Source organism: Notothenia coriiceps, unplaced genomic scaffold (genome assembly GCF_000735185.1).
Source record: "Notothenia coriiceps isolate Sejong01 unplaced genomic scaffold, NC01 NC01_scaffold00031495, whole genome shotgun sequence".
Classification (NCBI taxonomy): domain Eukaryota; kingdom Metazoa; phylum Chordata; class Actinopteri; order Perciformes; family Nototheniidae; genus Notothenia; species Notothenia coriiceps.
This window is the reverse complement of record NW_011364196.1, coordinates 299,834-318,178: the sequence shown is the minus strand read 5'-3', so window position 1 is coordinate 318,178 and position 18,345 is coordinate 299,834. Positions and strand designations below refer to the sequence as shown.

Sequence of the window (18,345 nt, the reverse complement as noted above, 5' to 3'; positions counted from 1 at the left end):
TGCACAGAGGTAGCCTGTTAGACAGGTTACACCCAGAGAGTCGCCCCACCGCCCAACATCATTGCAAGGCGAGCCTCAGTCTGGAGACTGGTTGTGAGAAGTGGACATTAGTGCCACCCAAGCACTTCAAAAGAGAAAGGCCTGTGAGTTACATTGGCCTGAGGGGGAAGTTGAACTCAATTATTCTACTGTACACATTTTTTTCAATAAATAGATAATTCTTCATTTAAAGTCATGAAGCACTGTAAACGACTTCCACAAGGTATACCAGTGATGTCCCTGGGATCCTGAGTGAAGATACGAAGATTATTCCACATGCTGCATGTAAAAAGGAAAATGTACTCGTATTCGTATATTGTTCTTTCAGACCTTGTATTAATAATGTGTATTGCATGGAATTTGAAACATAGCTTTGAGATATAATTGGCAACATTTAAGTTTCCTTTTGAAGTTATATATTGTGAATTTTACTCCAGATGTAACTCAAGTCTTAATTAAGTTGTATTAATCCAAATGTGCAAAGTAACTAAAGATATTAAATAGCCTAAAGTACACTATTTACCTCTGAATTGAAGTGGGGTAGAAGTAGTAACAAATGAAAATAAAATTTCAGTCTGTTGTTTGGAAGACCCAAAGCTGCGCATGCCCAGTCGTTCCTCTCCCAGCGCCTAATGAATATTTAAGCGTGTTCCGCGTGCAGCGCCCTTTGATTGGACCTCCTGGCTGCGTTTCCTGTGTTATGTTTTAGAGCTGAGTTTTGAGGGCACTGCTCTCCGTAAATTACCATCCAGATCTGAGTGTGATACTGCTGCTGCTGTCAGTGTAGGGCTCAGGTCTGTCCGTACAATGGACTGAGGACACCGCTGAGGATCCATGCATCCATGCTTTCTGGACTTTATCGGGAAAAATATCCTCTGTAAAATTGGATTTCGTCCACTGGCGTTAGCTTTTAACAACTACAGAGTTTTTGTTTGAACAGTGTGGACTTGACTGAGGTTCGCACAAACACTGGATCGCAGGGTATACGACGGAGAAGACTGTTGGGTTAAAGCCAAAGGATGGTGAGTGATATTTACACTGCCTCAGATATGATGATACTATTTACTTAGTACAGCCAATATAATCCACATGCTTAATAAAAGTTGGATCCTCTAGAGCTGTAAAAAAAACATATACTCGATATATTTATCTAATAAATCCCCCAAAACAAACAACATGTGATTTTAAATGTGTTATGGTTATCTCTTCATACTTTTTCTATTAACCACATTTACAAATACTCAACTCCAGTTTCTGTTACTTAACCTGACAGATTGCCTATTGATGTGAGAAAAAGCTAACAATATGACATTTGTTGATATTGTTCTGCCCATATTTATTATAATCCCCCAACCATTAAAAGTCACCTGTCACTGACTCTTGATTCTGACAGTCGTATACTTGTTACGGTCTACACTTGAAGAGAAAGCAATTAGACAGCCCTGACCGAGAACTTTTCTGAGTGACACCCAGATGTAATGTCATTTAACATTACTCGGATGCATTATAGGTGCAGCATTTTCTTTAAAACTGGTTTGTCTTGGAAAAAGAGGCCTTCAGGGAGCATGTGTCAGGTGGAGTGTGTGTGTATTGTTTCCAGCATTGTTATCTGTGTGTGCACTGCATAGAGACAGGTTTTTCCTGGTTACTGAATGCCATCCCTGCAGCAGACACGCCTAGAGCCAAGTTATGGAGGAGGTAGTGTGGCCTTGTCATTGTGTTTTGGCAACAATTCCTCAAGCCACAGTCTTCTGTAGCATAATTCCCACTTTGGCTTTTGGACATTATATTACAGCTGGGGTGCAGCTTTTAACATTCTTCTACGTTGATAATGACTGCTCATTCTTATTTGTTATTGGAGATATCTCTTTTATTTATAGGTGTTCCCCCATTAAATCCACTTTTACGTTTAGTTGATGTTATCCTTCACGAGTATAAAGATATGCTTAGAGGATGAGCAAAGGTCTGTCGATTTAAGAGTATTTTGCCTCTGGAAAGTAAATGTTATGCATCATTTAGCTTTAAACCGGTTGCTTTATTCACACACAAACAATGCCCCTTCAAACAGGTAGGACTAAAACATTTTAACTGCTATCCAAAGTGATGGATTTAACCCGTTGGTCGGGTTGTTTATAGACAAACAAAAGCACAAAATCTGTATAATATAAAGTCAACATCATTGAGCTTTTGCCAGGATGTAATATATTCCTGCTTTAAATCTGCTTTTGTGGCATTATCACGTACACTTGTGTTATCTTAGGCCTTAAGTGAATAAATAGTCAAAGTTGTTTTCTTCTTTTGAGGGAACATGAAATCCAGCCAAGATTAATTTATGTATATAACAATGTTAAGGGATGAAACTTGACATGTACAAATAAAGTAAACAATAGGACGTTTCAGGAATGGCTTCTAAGATGTGACATAACTAAAAACCTATTGTATTTGTGGTCTTGTCTTTGTGAGAGTATCTGAAAAGTAGAAGAGACAAATAGTCTGATTGCCATCCTGACTGTCTGGAGCAGCAGACACCAGCACCGCTCGCTGGTTGCTTCTCTGCCAGATGCTGAACTGCAAGTCGGTATGACAGCAGATGGTTTGCATTAGTTTCTCCTACAGGGAGGTGCGTACAGAGTAACCCCCATCTCCCTTAGTTTCAAAGCTGGCGCTCCATTTTCAAACCGATCACTGCTGTACAGATTTGCTCAGGAATTCCAGCCCTCTGTCTGAAAACAGGACGAACACCCATTCTGTGGACCTGGGGAACTCGTTAGGCTTGTCGCTGAGGTTCAGTTCACTCACACATCGTGATCAGTTCCATACCTCTTTGTTACAAAGCGTCAACTATGTTTTCAATGACAGGACTCAAGAGTGTTGAATTTGTCTACTCTTGCACTTGTTGTGGATAAGAGAAACATATAAATTGCATGTTGTAAAATGATATGCTTCTCTTATAAACTAACATGATGTCATATTTTATTAATAATGTTAGATTATTATAGTGTATTATATATTCTGCTGTACACAAGCAGATGTACTGTAATGTCATTACAAGCAAAATGTAATTTGGTTGCAGTTTTGATCAACAACAAAAACTAGGTGGACGCAGCATTCACAAGCCTTTATCTCATATTTTTGGCAACTTATCATGTTTCACAATTCAGGCATGCAGCAATGTATCTGCCTTTTACTGTGAACCACGAGTAAAACATAAAAGATGGATAAGCATTATTTCCACAGACACCAAAGGCTCTCCGGGTGTTGTCACTACAATAAAAGCATATATTTATATCCATGTCTCACCAGTGAGTTATATCCTGTGGTTTCATTAAGGCTTGGAGAAGCGAAACATGATATTTAGCTGTAGTGCCGGATGAAGTGAGGAGCATGAATCAGTTTGATTACTGTCAGTCCCTCGAGCAGTGTGTGCTACCCCTCCTGTGACCAAGAGTAAAGAGTTTCTGCACAGTGTGGCTCTATTTGGATGCTTCAGCCTTGTTTACAAAATGACTAGCAACCAGGGAGTCCCCTCACTCTACTCCTCTACATTCACTGCTGTAAGCCTCAGTAACATGTTTTCACTAATGGATGAACAATGCAACTACTTCAGGTAATCCACCAAAGGTAATTCACAAAGCAACTGCACACAGTACTGAGTGATTTGTTCTCTCAGATATTAACTGGACTTTGGCCATAATTACACAGCTTTTATTTTTTGAAGGAGTTATCATCACGCATGGTTTATTCACACATCAGCTGAAGTGTGATGACAGTAATAACATTTTAAGCCCTGCAACAGCGTGGCTCTATGAATGGCAGTGTTGATCGCTCGCTCTTCTGCTTTGGTTTGGACAGAAATATCTGAATACTGTTTGGATGGATTGCCATAACATTTGGTACAGATATGTATGGTCACTGAAGTGGCAATCCTCCTGACTTGTGGCCCCTTGACTTTTCATTTAGCCCCCTCATTGATTTGACAATTGTGCTTTTGAGTTTAATGTCTCAACATCTATTGGATTGATGCAATTACATTTGCTAAATACATGATAGCATTGTCATTGATAGCATATTAGCATGCTGGCTTTGAAACTGAGTTCAACGCACCATGTGCATAAGTACAGCCTCAAAGAACCACCACCTCTTAACTTGTTATGACAGCACAACCTGTGTGATGAAATGGAAATCAGGGATTTCATTAAGCACTGCTTTATGTGCAGCTATTCTGGGTTTGTGTTTTTAATGTCTTTTAAGCAAGAGAACATGTTCATCATACCTGAAGTAGATTGTTTGATAAGAGTTGATTAATTATCTTTGGCATCTTAGCGCTGACAATTATTGTTCTATAGAGCATTGAACTTAATGTTCTTATTCAGCTGTTATTAGATCACGCCTGAGCAGAACATTTCTTCTTAACTTTAAAGAGTAAAGAATACATTACCTTTGTTATAAATGCTCTTATCTGTGTACATCTGTACATACTGCTTCAGGTTGTATAATTTATTGCTTGTTTAGTTTGTTTTCCTTGTTGTTAGATCATGAACCAAACAGCGTCCTGTCATATTTGCATGTATGATTTCCCTCATCCTGGACAGGGAACAAGGTCAGAGTCTTGCAGCTGTGCTCCGGTTATCTGCTCTGATAGCTTCCCATCATCACATGCCAGCCAAAGTTTGGCCTCTTTGTGTCTGTATCACGTCAGTTGCTGTTGGTTTGGCCTTAAGATGGCTATTGAATAACTTTACTTCTTCATAGAGACACCAGCGGTCAGTTCAAACAGGACCCTCATTATCCCTGGGCAGCTGTTGCTGTTCAGATTAATACCTTACAGTGATGTCTACAAAATATCAATTTGTCCTTTTTATGTTTTTGGCACAGAACGTGTGGAAAAAATAGACAGACCAAGAACTGAGTCAACGCTTTTAAAAGACTGGTCAGCTGTTGTGTTTCTCTCTAGAGAAACATGAAGTAACTGACTGGAAACAGAGTCCAAATTAACTGGTTTGAATTAGTTTTCTTTTTCTGAGCACATGCCCCATGGCAGGACTGAGTCAGAGCATTTCTTACTGAGGAATCATGCAGTGACGTCAATATTTGAATAGTATCCTCTTGAACTTGAGGTCATTTTCATCAATAAACAGTGTTTTTGTGTACTATACTACAGTATGGCAGCTAAATAAGATACAATGGTTACGAACAGCAATGAATCTCAAAATAACCTAACAAACTAAAAACATTATGCAGAATATGTACCTTATAACATGCAATTACCAGGACATCTGGCAACTTAATTTTCTCGTGATCTGATTCGTATGGGGTGCCTTTGGTAGAAATCTGAAAACTGTCAATCACAGAGATATTGTGGTAAGATCAAGTTTAAAAATGTTTTTCTTAGAAACTGTAAAGAAGAGCAAGAAAGATTCACCCCCAAAAAATATGTTTAAAATTAACAAATAAAAGCAACAAATGTTGTTATTTCTACTTCAGCATGGAGAGTATGTATATCCGCTCAGTTGTAATTGCCATTGGGACTAATCTCCTGCGTGGTGCATATCCTTTCCCTCTGCTTTTCTTACCACAATACTTTACAATTTGATTTGAGCATTTCCCTTGCTACACTCTGAAAGCTTGTTTTTGCTCATAAAAGACAGATAAATTACTGACATGAAGCTGAGGAGGCAAATCAATTTCAAGGCCAGCTTTTATGTTCTTTTTGCCTTAAGTGAGCACCGTTGATTTATCAAAGAATCAAACATTTCTTGCTCTCTTTTTATAGATCCTCAGGATTGTTTGACACTTTTAGCACTGCTCTTTAATCAGGAAATCACAGTATGCATCATCAGCCAGTGCTTGCTGGGGCTCCGTTTCCCACATACTGTACTCAGACGCAGCGCAGTGATTTTCTGTGCCGTCAATGAATGTTGAACAGCTGAGTCATGGAGTTTAAAAAGTCAATGTCATCTTGTTCTTTATATGGAAACACCACACCCCTTCCCACAAAGAACGTGCAGCAGTAGTAGTTTCATTTACAGTAAGTTACAGAGTTGTCATATATATCGAAGTTTAAAGAGGCGTCTTTGATTTTTGAAAAAACTAAAGACTATCTGGAGAACAAGCGTGGTTACCGAAAGCACGTTATGTCTGGAAAATACATTCTTACTCTTAGCACAGGGCTGACCCTGTCTGATCTTAGTGAACCTTCTCACATTAAAGGTGGGGTAGGTAAGTTTCAGAAACCGGCTCGAGTGCACTAAAATTTGAAAGTACACAGCCAAAAAGAATCCGCCCCTTCCTTCAGACTTCCTTACAGAGCACCTCCTCCGCGAGAGCAGGCTGCAGTAAGGTTACATATCAGGCAAAGCTAAACACATCTAGGCTAGCAATACTACACAGCCAAAGCAACTCCGATATTGACTCTGGTTTGACTTCTCCTAGTTTCCACTTTCTTTTTGTTCTTAATTTGCTCCGTTACATTTTTTATTTTGCGACCAGTAGACGATGTTGAACCTAACTCTGCCATGGTGAAAGTGGCCGCCTGTTGCTGGCGAGTCATTGAAGTACTGCTGCAATGCACGCCCAATGACGGCACGCCCAATGAGGGCACGAGATACATTTGTGCGTGCAACAGATGGAAGGCCCGGCTAAACGGATTGGTTGTAGTTTTTACAGTATTACGGGTTCCACAGATGACATTTTTTTAATGGATTTTTTGTCAAAGCACTTTAGATATTCATTGCTATCGGGATTTTAAGAGCATTCCATGGAATATAACAAAAAGTGTATCTCGAGCCGGTTTCTGAAACTTACCTACCCCACCTTTAACGTGAGGCACTTTTGACCAATGGCTCAGAACTGTTTTGGCACACAGCAAAAATAATTCCTATAATGTGATATCTTTACAGAGATGTACCTCTGTTTTCTGAGTCCTAAAGGTCTGTTTTAAGTGTATCTGTTATCTAGAGATATTAGATTTACAGGAAAAAAAGAAGCAGGACTTCAGTTCTGAGATACTGCTCTGATTCAGCAGGAAGCTCTTGTTGAGACTTTTGTGGAGTTTGGCTTTAGTAATTTTCTTCTCTCCTGGCAGCTATTTAATGAAGTGCCACTGTAGCTTGTTAGTGCTGATACTGGAAGGCTTTTCTGTTCATGGTACATTATGAAAAACTGGAGGCGTTATCAAGAAAAACAGAAAGCTGGGAAAATACCAAAGCCATCTTTAATGATTTGCCAACAAGCTTGAAAGGTGTAAGATTCAATCTTTTCCTGCTCAATGTATTAGTCAAAACTGCATTAAACATAATTCAGGAATTGCAGGAAACACAAAAAGGCCAGGCATGTTTGGTAGCGTTTTACCAAACGATTCACTCGAACGTATTGAGTTGCTAGGGAAGATGCTGTCTTGGATTTCGGTGATTGAAACTTGAGACTTCAGCTCTGTTGTGGCACAAGGCATGGCTATGAATGAGTTTCCACTGCAGATGGTTTGTTTACATTCAACCACTACTGAGGCTGCTTTGACAGGAAACTGCAGTATTTTGTGACACATCTTCCAGCTGAATTCCCCCTTAACCACATTTTCTTTGGTATTGTGTTTTATTAGTAGCCTTGTTCCTGTTATCCTCTATTTACAGATTGAGATGTTTACCATCAGCAGCTGAAAAGTTTCCAAAATGTCAATTAAATAAAGTAAGTGCTGCGACTGTGAAGCTGAAAGTGTGTAGTTCACTCCGAGATGTGTTAATAGTCATCCAGTATCTGTTTACCCTGGATTGTTATGTCCTCTGTCTCTGGGAGGGACAGTGCTCAGCCCTACCCTGCAGGCACAGCATTATAATATCATCTCAACCAGTCAGGGCTCATGTTACCAAATCAGAATAATATATTTCCTTTTATTCTTCCCTTGTGTGTGACCTCGAGCAGTCAAATCCACAATAGCGTGAGAAATGTAGACATGGAAAGAGAGGACAAGGCTTATTCGTCTGCATTATTTATAATGCTGGTGACCCAGTTTCATGCAAGTGACCGCTGTCATCTTTAACGTTATGAGGCGCAAAGATGTTTTAGCAAGTGACCCAGGCAATTGATTGAAACTGTATTTAAAACTGCAGGGTACAGTTTATTTTTTCCGTTTATTTAGAGTGAACCTTACACACATTTTATCTACAGTCTGTGGCAACATGTTGTTTTTTGTTCTTCCTTCTCTGTGTGATGTCTAGCCAAATGAGGCTGTCATCTTTAGCTTTGTGACATTCAAACCAGCACCACAACTTGGTGGCAGGCTTAATAAGTGGAATCATGCAGGGCTGTTATGTTATTTCAGTGTTGATTACATTTTTGTTGTTTAAAATCTGCTTACAAAAAATCACAGTTCAAGAGTAGATGTAGTCAGTGTAAACTATCAACAGTTTCAGTTTGGAGAGAATCGTGTAGCAACAGTTTTCTGCACTGTGTAATTCAGTGTGGATTTACTCTTTAATCAAGTTCCAGCCTCATCTGGAATTTAAGACATCACTTTAGAAGAAGATCCTTGTGTGTGTGTGTGTGTGTGTGTGTGTGTACACATGCATGTGAGTGTTTTGTAGAGGGCTCAGTTTGACCTTAATGAGCATCACATCCGTCAGAAGTTCAGACGGGATCAGACTGACTCATACTGTGGGTCATTGCTCCTCTGACAACACACACACACACACACACACACACACACACACACACACACACACACACACACACACACACACACACACACACAACACACACACAACACACACACACACACACACACACACACACACACACTTCTCTCATCGTTGTTTATCCTCCCCCTGTACCTTGGAAAGGCCGACCATCTCTGTCAGCAGTTTTTTCTGCATCTGGTCCGATTACTCAGAGCGAGTGATTTTGGACAAAGTGCAAACGCAAGCCACAGAGACCAGGTGGAAATGCTGTTTAGAGAGTAATGCCTTCTTAAGCTTTGTTTGGTTTAGAGCAAATCAGATATGTTTTGAATATCAACAAGTAGTTGGGGAAACATCTGTCAAATCAACCCACACATAACTGGCGTAAAATTGTTTTGGACTCATTCCTTGTCCTCTTTTGAAACAGTTCAGGAGGGGCATTTGTGGTAGATATTATAGCTTGTATAGTAGTTTGAAAAAAAACTGACCAGCAACCAGTGTTTGTGTATGTTTCAGATACATACAGTACATTATTGGATTCCATTTTGTTGACATATGTTCTAAATTTGCTCTCGTCTGAATTTTGTCTCGCAGCAGAGATTACAGGCTATTTAGAGATAGGTAATCTATCTATTTGGGTGCCTTTTTTGTTACAACAGATACTATGTAGCTGTGTGATAACACTGTTTTGACAAGTATTCCTTGTTGGTGCATTTAAGGAAGCTCAGAAATCAGAGAATTCAACTTCAAAAAGCAGTGCATTCACAGGGTTTTAGAATTGCTGATAAGGTAAGCCAGGCGGATAAAAAAATAACGGATCATAATGAAAGGGAGAACACAGAAAATGTCTGACAATTATGGAATTTGAGCAGACTCAACATTATTATGCATTGCCTATCACAAGCACATTTGAACAGTTTTTGAGTGTAGGAAAAAAAACGTTGCTTTTGTTTACTTTGGAAATAGTTGTCAGTATTAGTGCAAATAAATGGTGTGCAGTTAATGGGCTAAAACACGCCAAGCCACTGGTCTGGTGCTAAGGCTTTAGGCTCATATCAGACTGAGTCTTCTGCCTGCTTGCTGCGTCGAGACTAAATATTTTATCCGTCAGAATATCATGTGCAGATTTGTTGGATTTGTGGTGACCCTTGTGTCTACATTTGGACCACAGATTGGACTGTTACTGAGGAAAAAAATGCTTTACAGTCTGCAAAACCCATTACAAATAGACATCATTTCGATTTAATTTATAACATTTATAACATTCCCTGCAACCAAAACAAAACAAAAAACAAAATGAATTTTTTCTTTTTTTTTCTTTTTTTCTAACCCTAACCCTAAGACTCTTGGGAAACCTTTCCTCCAAGACTGGAGTTACCCTTAATTTGGGTTTTAATTCGTGACACATGCTTATCAAATACATTACTTTTACATTACTCTTTGTCCTCTGCTCTTTTGCCAGCAGCTTTTTTCTCAGTCAGGGGTGATTTCTGATAATAATTTGGAGCCGTCACATCTAAATCACTGCTCTTAGCTCATATCCCTACATCCACAGCTATTTGATCACCTTTTATTTGACCACAAATGCTTAACTTTTCTAAAGAAAGACAATTGACAGCATAATACCGTTGTTCAGGTGATGGTTTATCTGATAAATACATGACCTGGGTGTAAACTCAGATTTTTGTATTTGTTGAGAGCAGGTATAATTATTACTTTTCACATTCAACACAGCTACAAAACCAGTAATGTGTGTGAATATAAATGAACATTTTTGGGACATGACATTTTAAGTCAGCATTAACTTTAGAAATCAGGTCAGATACGCTGGTACTTGGTGGCCCTACTAATCTTAAACATGAGAGCTTATCAGACATGGGGTCTCTCCTTAGGCGGTCCAAGCTAGCCTGGAGGAAAAGCTCCATCCACTCAAATGCTTTTGGCATTTCCTGTAGCTTCATTCAGGGCAAAAGTCTGGCTTGTAGCACTAAGAAGGCTGTGTGCTTAAGGCAGATTTAGCTTCAGAGGCTTCAACTAACTTATCCTGCAGTTTTAACTCTGCTTCATTCAAAAAAACATTCTAATCTGATGATAACAACCAGGAGACTTAGCATCAGCCTATGCAGAAACTAATATTCTATTTACCTTCGCCACATAACTTAACTTTCTACCCCAGTATTTTGTCTGTATCAAAGTTTATGCAATTTCTCCAGAGTATTGGTAAAGAATGATTAACGTCTTTAGTTGCTTCTTATTTTAGAACAGAGGAATTTGTTCTCATGGCTTGTATCCAGATATTCCTCAGATGGCAAAGCAGAAAAATAGTCCTAACACATGGTGCACTGTGTGTCAGATCCTGGTTTGGAAAAGGAGAACAGCACAGAAGGGAGAAATGAGGGAAAAAGTGCCGCTTATGATACCGAATCAAACCCAGCCATTTCCTGTTCCCCGAGCCAGAGCTGCTCAGCACTCTCCATATATGGTAATGGTATTTGGAGGGAAACCTTTGGCTTATGGATCAGGACTGGTATTGAAATTCCTTTGTGTTTCTGGGAAAATGTCCGGTCCAAGAGTTTGGTTTGAATGTCTTTGATTTAAAAAAGAAAAAAAGAAAAACTAATCAGGTCTCATACCTCCATAGATACCTTTTGTTGAAGCATTTTAAGGATATCATTTTGTTCAAACATCTTATTAACACAATATATTAATGATGACAGACGCTCAGTTGTGTGGTGTCATGCTCAGGAGGAAGTCTGTGGCTCCTTGTTGTTGTTGTTGTTGTTGTTGTTGTTGTTATGGCCACCATAGATGTGCCAGATGTCCCTCGTGTATGTGTTTACTGTATGACGCCTCCTCCACAGGCCTTCAGTAACTCATATTTCAATCTGATGGGATGTCTTATCCTTCACCCTCTAAAAAACGGATTGTGTTGTTGTTTGTTTGAGTTGTTCCAGCATTTACATTAAGAGTTACAGCTCAAAACTTGGAACAGAACAGAAGAGATCTTTGCATGGGAAGTGACCCTCCACCCCTATTACAATCACTGCAGTAGAGACCCTCAACCCCTGGCAGCTATTACTGCTTGGCAGCCAGCGGCAGAGCAGAGGTTGTTTCAGGCACCTCCCTGACGGCATTGTGTGTGTGTACTGTAAGTGTACTGTGTGTGTGTGTGTGTGTGTGTGTGTGTGTGTGTGTGTGTGTGTGTGTGTGTGTGTGTGTGTGTGTGTGTGTGTGTGTGTGTGTGTGTGTGTGTGTGTGTGTGTGTGTGTGTGTGTGTGTGTGTGTGTGTACTGTATTTGTGCAGCTACTCCCTTGGTCTGCTGCTGTAAGTGAGAATATTTTCTTATTCCTCTTGCCTCATTAAACAAGGCCTAAAACAAAACAGATGAAGCAATCCTGAGAATATTTGACGCCTACCTCCTACGTCTCCGGCTTATTACCTCTCCCTTCTTGAATCTGCACACTATCATTCCAGACATAGCAGACAAAGGTTAAATATAGCATGTTCAATTGTTTTCACTTTGTGGCCAGCACTCGCTCTTGACTTCTGCTTTAAAAGAAAAAAAAATGAATATGTCAAAGTACTTATTCTATTAAGAAGGTGGCACCGAAAGGATAGCTGGTAATTTCCTAAATAAAAAAGAGTGTTTAAGTTTATTATCTTATACAAAGAACAATGAATACAGGCTCCATCTCTATATCCATTTTCTTCAGTCCTAATACTTTAACATTTTGCACTCTTTTACACTTTATATTTTCTTAATACATGTATGTGATGTTGTTTTATCTCCATTATCAACTATTAAACGAATTATCCTCCTTTTTTCCAAGGTTTCTCACTTACTTTAAAAAGTTTTCCCTTCTCCAAATCAAGGATCTTAAGTTTTGTCACTTGTGACAAATTTGTTCTTCAGGGTTTTAAAAACAAATTTGAATTGACTAGAAGGCTAGTTTGTGTCTTTTTTCCTTTCCTCCCTTTCTTCACAACATTGATTTGCAACTCAAACTTCTATCAAATGTTTGGATTCGACTCAATGTCAGGTGGTGCTTTTGTCCCTGAGAGTGACGTCAGCCCGTCTTTGTTGCTAAGGAAGGAAATAGATCAGCATCTCCCTCTGCCACACCTCAAAAGCAGTAAAACCTGGTAATGGGTGTGATCTGGAGAATTAATCAAGCTATAATTTGCTGCTTCCCTCCTAAGGGAAAAATACCCACTGGATTTTGGTGAAAAAGCTGTTAACATTCTTCGTCATCTCCCATGCTATGTCTTAGTCTGTAAAGTGGTTTTAATTTTGCTGTTGTAAAGAATAAAGCGAGCCTGGAGGATATTAAAAGCTTTCTGGTAGTAAGTAATTTAGAGTTAATTACTAAATACAAAATGTCTTTCCACTGGTTTATTTTGTACTTTGTGTACACTTTGTGGATCCGGGGTTTTCTTTATGCTGTTTTAGTTTTATTGATCTAATTTTTCTGTGAGAGCAACTCACTTTAGCTTACATATGTTACTGTTTTTTTACTACTAAAGATTGTGTGTTATATTTGTGGGAGTTCAGAGTAATGTGTATATATAATGAATATTCTTGTGATATTATACGTGGTTCATTATATTTAAATCAGAAAGACTCCACCACCTTGTTGCAACTCTTGGAAATGGCATCCGAGTCCTTAAAGAGCTCTCCTGTAGCTTTTTATCGTATCACACACATGATCTTCATCAGCAAATGGGGTGGGATTGTCATTGTTTTACGCTCTTTCATGACTTTGAATGTGTGCTTGATAAGTTAAAGCTCAAGTGAATTCTTGACCTTGAATATAGCATTAGAGTAAACAATTACGTCCTCTGCGACCCGGCTCTGGATAAGCGCTTTATGATGGATGGATGCAAACAATAAAACTCATTCATACTTTGTCAGTTAAACTGTACGATGTATACGTTGGTCTCCATAGATATCTCAACATAATGTTATGGCAACCCATACAATAATAAACATTTAATAAAAAACAAAAATGTCGACCTTATGGCGGCACAATCAGGAAAACAAGGGGTTCATTACAGTTGGATTTTTAGGATTCATCCTTTGGGTAATGTGAATGTTTAAACACAATGTTAATGGAAATCAATAAAATAGTTGGAGGAACAACAGACTGACGAGAATAGCTAAAAAGATATGGGTAAATATGATTATGTTCTCAAAATCTACACTTCTGCAACATAAAATATAGTATCTTGCTGTAAAATAGGACTGACTGAATGATTTCTTAGCCTTAAAGTTATTGTTAAGATTGCCACTCTTCTCCTTCCCATACTTCCTCACTTAGGGGGGAGGAAGTCAAGAGTTAACTTGTGTGTTGACTAATGTTCTGGATTCTGTCTGCAGCTTTGAGTGGTTCTCCGTCCAGGGGAAAGAGACTCACTCCTCGCAGCACATTGTGACCCTCGTCCACAGTAGCCAGACAACACTGACTCATAGCACATGATGAATGACCTCAGTTCTCCGAAGACTCACCCAGCTGAAACAAAAAAACAGGATTAGTGAAAAACCGATTGTTAGGATGTGGATAAAAGTTGGGCAAGAGCATCTTTAACACTTGGACAAATAACCAAAGCACTACTGGGAATCTGACCTTGCAAGATTTTAAAGTAAACACAGCTCATCGTGCTGCCTGGATCAGAAAATGTGCACACTGTGAATTTTGTTGCTGTGATAATAACCATTTTCCGTTGGCTTTCATTTGTGTGATAAAACCACAAAACCTCAGCCTCTGGGTTTGCTGTAAAGCCTAAATGCACTCATGTAACAGTGCTATGTCCCCTTGATGTCAGACTCTCGATTAGTCCACGCTATCCCTTTGTGTCTTTGTGAATGAACTAACAATACATTGTATGTGTTTTGTTGCAGGGGAGCCGGGGGCACTACCGGTACCACTGGCAGAGCCACAATGTCAAACACAGCGGAGTGGATGACATGGTGCTGCTCAGCAAGATCAATGAGGATGCCATCGTGGACAACCTCAAGAAGAGATACATGGATGACTACATCTTTGTATCCTTTGCTTACAATCACAATTCACAACCCGGCGAGAAATAGCCGAGCCCCTTCTCATCCCAGCTATTCCCAGAATAGCTGAATGGTCATTCACAGTGTTTTTCTAGCAGTGAGTAATAGCTCAGTGTTCGAGGTAACGCCTTCCTCCTGAGACTCTGCCGTGTGCAGGGGGCAGAGGGCCCCTCTGTACGTACCTCCCTCCACTCCAAAGTCACACTGGCTTTATCTCACTGTGGTGCAAAATGTGAACAAAATGGTGTGAGAAATACCAGATTGCATCTCCAGTCTTTTTTAGTCTCTTTTAACCAGCAGTATTTTTTGATTATAGTGGGGATTCAAAACATTGAGCAGTAATTTTCATACAGTACATCGCACAAATGCTAGGTTTAGGTTTCTCAAGTGCAGCTGTGGCTACACACTTAAGCTGTTCATGACGCGAAATGAGTAGATTAATGGATGAATAACCCCTTTGAAAAGCAATGCTGAACTTCTCATTGCATAAACTTCATCCACGTCCTGGCACTGCACAGGATTGTGACGTTTAGTAAATGCTGGCATTTTAAGGTTCAACATCTCTGAGTCAGGCCTTTTGATTTGGGTCAATAAATAGCCGTAACTGTGAGGTCTCCATGCCAAGTCTGTGGGTCACTGTAGGCCACCCACAATGGCAGCTTTATTTTTCTTGAGCAGCATTTTGGCTGCAGGGCATAAAACCTCACAGTGTTACATGGTCGGTCTATTCTCTGTCATTTGTAAGAACTGGATACTTTTTAGCCTCAAGCCTGATCACCAAATATTCGACTGCAGCTCCATTGTACTCTGTTGACGTCAGGGCAGCCTTAGATTAAATAATTTTCCTTCATTTACAGATTTTAAATCTCTTTGTTAGTGTTATACAGATTTGTTGCCATATAAAGATAATGGTTTACAATTTATGAAAACCTTGCATTTCATAGAGGGTCATAATAAATTGGTGCTATTTGTTTTACTTCTATATTCTTTAATATATAACCTCGTCAGACATATATCGGTCCCGTGCTCATCTCCATCAACCCTTTCAAGCAGATGCCATACTTTGGAGACAAAGAAGTTGAGATGTATCAGGGCGCAGTAAGTATGATACAATTTGACAAAAACCCATAAACACATTTTAAACAGCTTCAGCTGTCTGAATTTACACCAGAAAAAACAAGTTAAATCTTTAAAAGAACCAATGTGCCCGGGGGTTTAAGACCGCAACTGTCTGAAGGACAAAAGGCTGTTCAATTCTGGGTTAGTTGCAGTGTGTAGCTTCCAGCAGAATGGCGCAGATGTTGCTGTCAGAAACTTGACTCAACCATGGAGAAAGCTTGGCAGGACCTTCACAGAACCGCCTGTCCGAGTCTGCCTCCTCTCTTGGCCGGCATGCAGAGAGTAGGCTTGTCTCCTTAAGCCAGGAACAAACTAAAAGAGAGTCTAATATTTTTACCAACTGTGAAAGCACTCAGCATCACACATGCCAACATTTAACAGTTCAACAGGTTAGAGTAAAGTGCACTGGGTTCAGGTTTGCACAGCGTTATCAGCTCACACTGCAGAAAGTTCAGATTTGTTTAGAATAGTTTGAAACCATCATGAAGGTTATAAGTCCTATGTTGTACTTATTGCATTCAGTGTAGACTTTTCACAATCTAGGAATTAAGCCATCAAGGCCAAAATGGGACCAAAACCAACCATAGATTTATCCATCTATCAATGTCTTACGACTACCATACCTAATGCAGCTGCAGTTTTTCAGAAAGGAGTGAATAGTGCATTTAGTGAGTACTATTTTTAGTGGCGGGTAAATACACATTTGGTTGACTAGTGATTATTTATGGCTGCAGGATACTGTATGTGGGATTGAGTCAAAACAAACTTCTCTGCCAATTTTCATCATATTGCAGTAACATGTCACGTGAAGTAGTGTGGCTATGTTTTATTTGTTTTCTGAGAACATAGCACTTTGGCACATAAAGAATAAGCTTTATTAGATTAGAAAAGAGAATACTACATGAAGTAGAAAAGTAGAGATGTTTTAACAATAAGAAAAGCTATTAAATATCCCCAGATGTATACTTTTAAAGTGTTGTTGGCTTTATTTTAACAAAATTATTTTGTGAACTCTCAGGCTCAGTATGAGAACCCGCCTCACATCTACGCCCTGGCAGATAACATGTACAGAAACATGATGATTGACAGCGAGAACCAATGTGTCATCATCAGGTAAGACCTTTAATCATTTATCATCCTCCACTTTCGTTACACATCATGAACTAATGGCATGTGACAATACAAATTCATGTAGTTCTCATTTTGTTACCGCAGTGAGACTGGAGATAGTAATCTGTACAAAGTGATCTGTGCGATGTGAAAGCTGCAGCTGATCGTCCGCAGGCTGTGATAATAGTTATTAGGATGGGAACATGGGAAGGGAGCAGGTTAAACCACATCATTTGGTACAGCTGACTGAGAGTGACATGTTTCTTTGGTGTTTTTCCATTATATATATATCTCACTATAAGCTTTAGTGAAACGTAGGAATGCACTACAGAAGTAAGTGAAAACTGTGCACTGTTGACTGCTGGATCTGGACTCAGGATGTGAGATGGGAACAAAGCAGCTGTTATTGTGGCTATTTTTGAAAAAACTTCCTGGTTTAACAAGAACAAAAAACAAACAGCAGGAAGAACACCTGCATGTTCCTTGGCCTAATATAAGTATTTTTGTAAGATTCAGGTTTTTTTTTAAGTACTTTTACAGCCTGTTTGAGTTTGTTGGTGAATGTTTTTGAGCTACAAATCTGCATGGAGAGAAATGTGTGGTGTCATGATCCCAGTGTGCCAGTCACCTGAGCGGCGCGGTTGCTATAGTGCTTACCTCATGACGAATGACCCCCGCTTCAGCACTTTCGTCCGTTGTTTGGACAGCCAGCAGTTGCTAGTTCAGTTTCCCACATAAAGGCACTGAGGTGGATTTTGTGATCGACTACATCAGCAAACAAAAGCATGGAAGTGGTTTTATGATGAAGCAGGTCACAGCAAACAAAGGTTGCTGTGAACTGCTGGCCAGGCAGTGTGGGCTGCATCGGTCTGTGTTAGCGCTTTTACTTATTTATTAAGAACATTTGTGAATTTACCAAAAGGGGGATTCAGGATGAAATTGTAGCACAGTTGTGACTTTTTGCCTTTTCATTTACTTCATCCGCCTGCCAACTGCTTACATCAGCATGTGACTTATATATCTAGGCCTCGACATCTGGATCAGATATGAAAGGGATGAATTGCAGCAGGTTGGTGTTTCAGTTTGGCACTTCCAACCAAACTATAAGATGAAACTCTTAGCTTAGATCAGAAATACACAATCATTAAAGGTGGGGTATGTAATTTATTTCAGAAACACTTTTTGTTATATTCCATGGAATGCTCTTAACATCCCGATAGCAATGAATATATGAAATGCTTTGACAATAAATACATAAAAAAAAATTCATCTGTTGAAGTCGTGGTGCTGTAAAATGCTTTACAGGCCCGGCTAAAGTAACTGGATGGCCTACCTGCCCGTCAGCC

At 39.5% G+C, this 18,345-nt stretch overlaps 1 protein-coding gene across 1 annotated transcript; it reads left to right on the top strand.

Annotated features, from left to right (window-relative positions):
- The first annotated feature begins 748 nt into the window (after nucleotides 1–748).
- Nucleotides 749–17,006, top strand: LOC104960061 (unconventional myosin-Ie-like). The gene is made up of 4 exons (XM_010788011.1): nucleotides 749–1,061; nucleotides 14,612–14,755; nucleotides 15,779–15,868; nucleotides 16,908–17,006. The coding sequence occupies exons 1-4, from the start codon at nucleotides 1,059–1,061 to the stop codon at nucleotides 17,004–17,006; spliced, it is 336 nt and encodes a 111-aa protein (XP_010786313.1). The 5' UTR covers nucleotides 749–1,058.
- The last annotated feature ends 1,339 nt before the right edge of the window (nucleotides 17,007–18,345 follow it).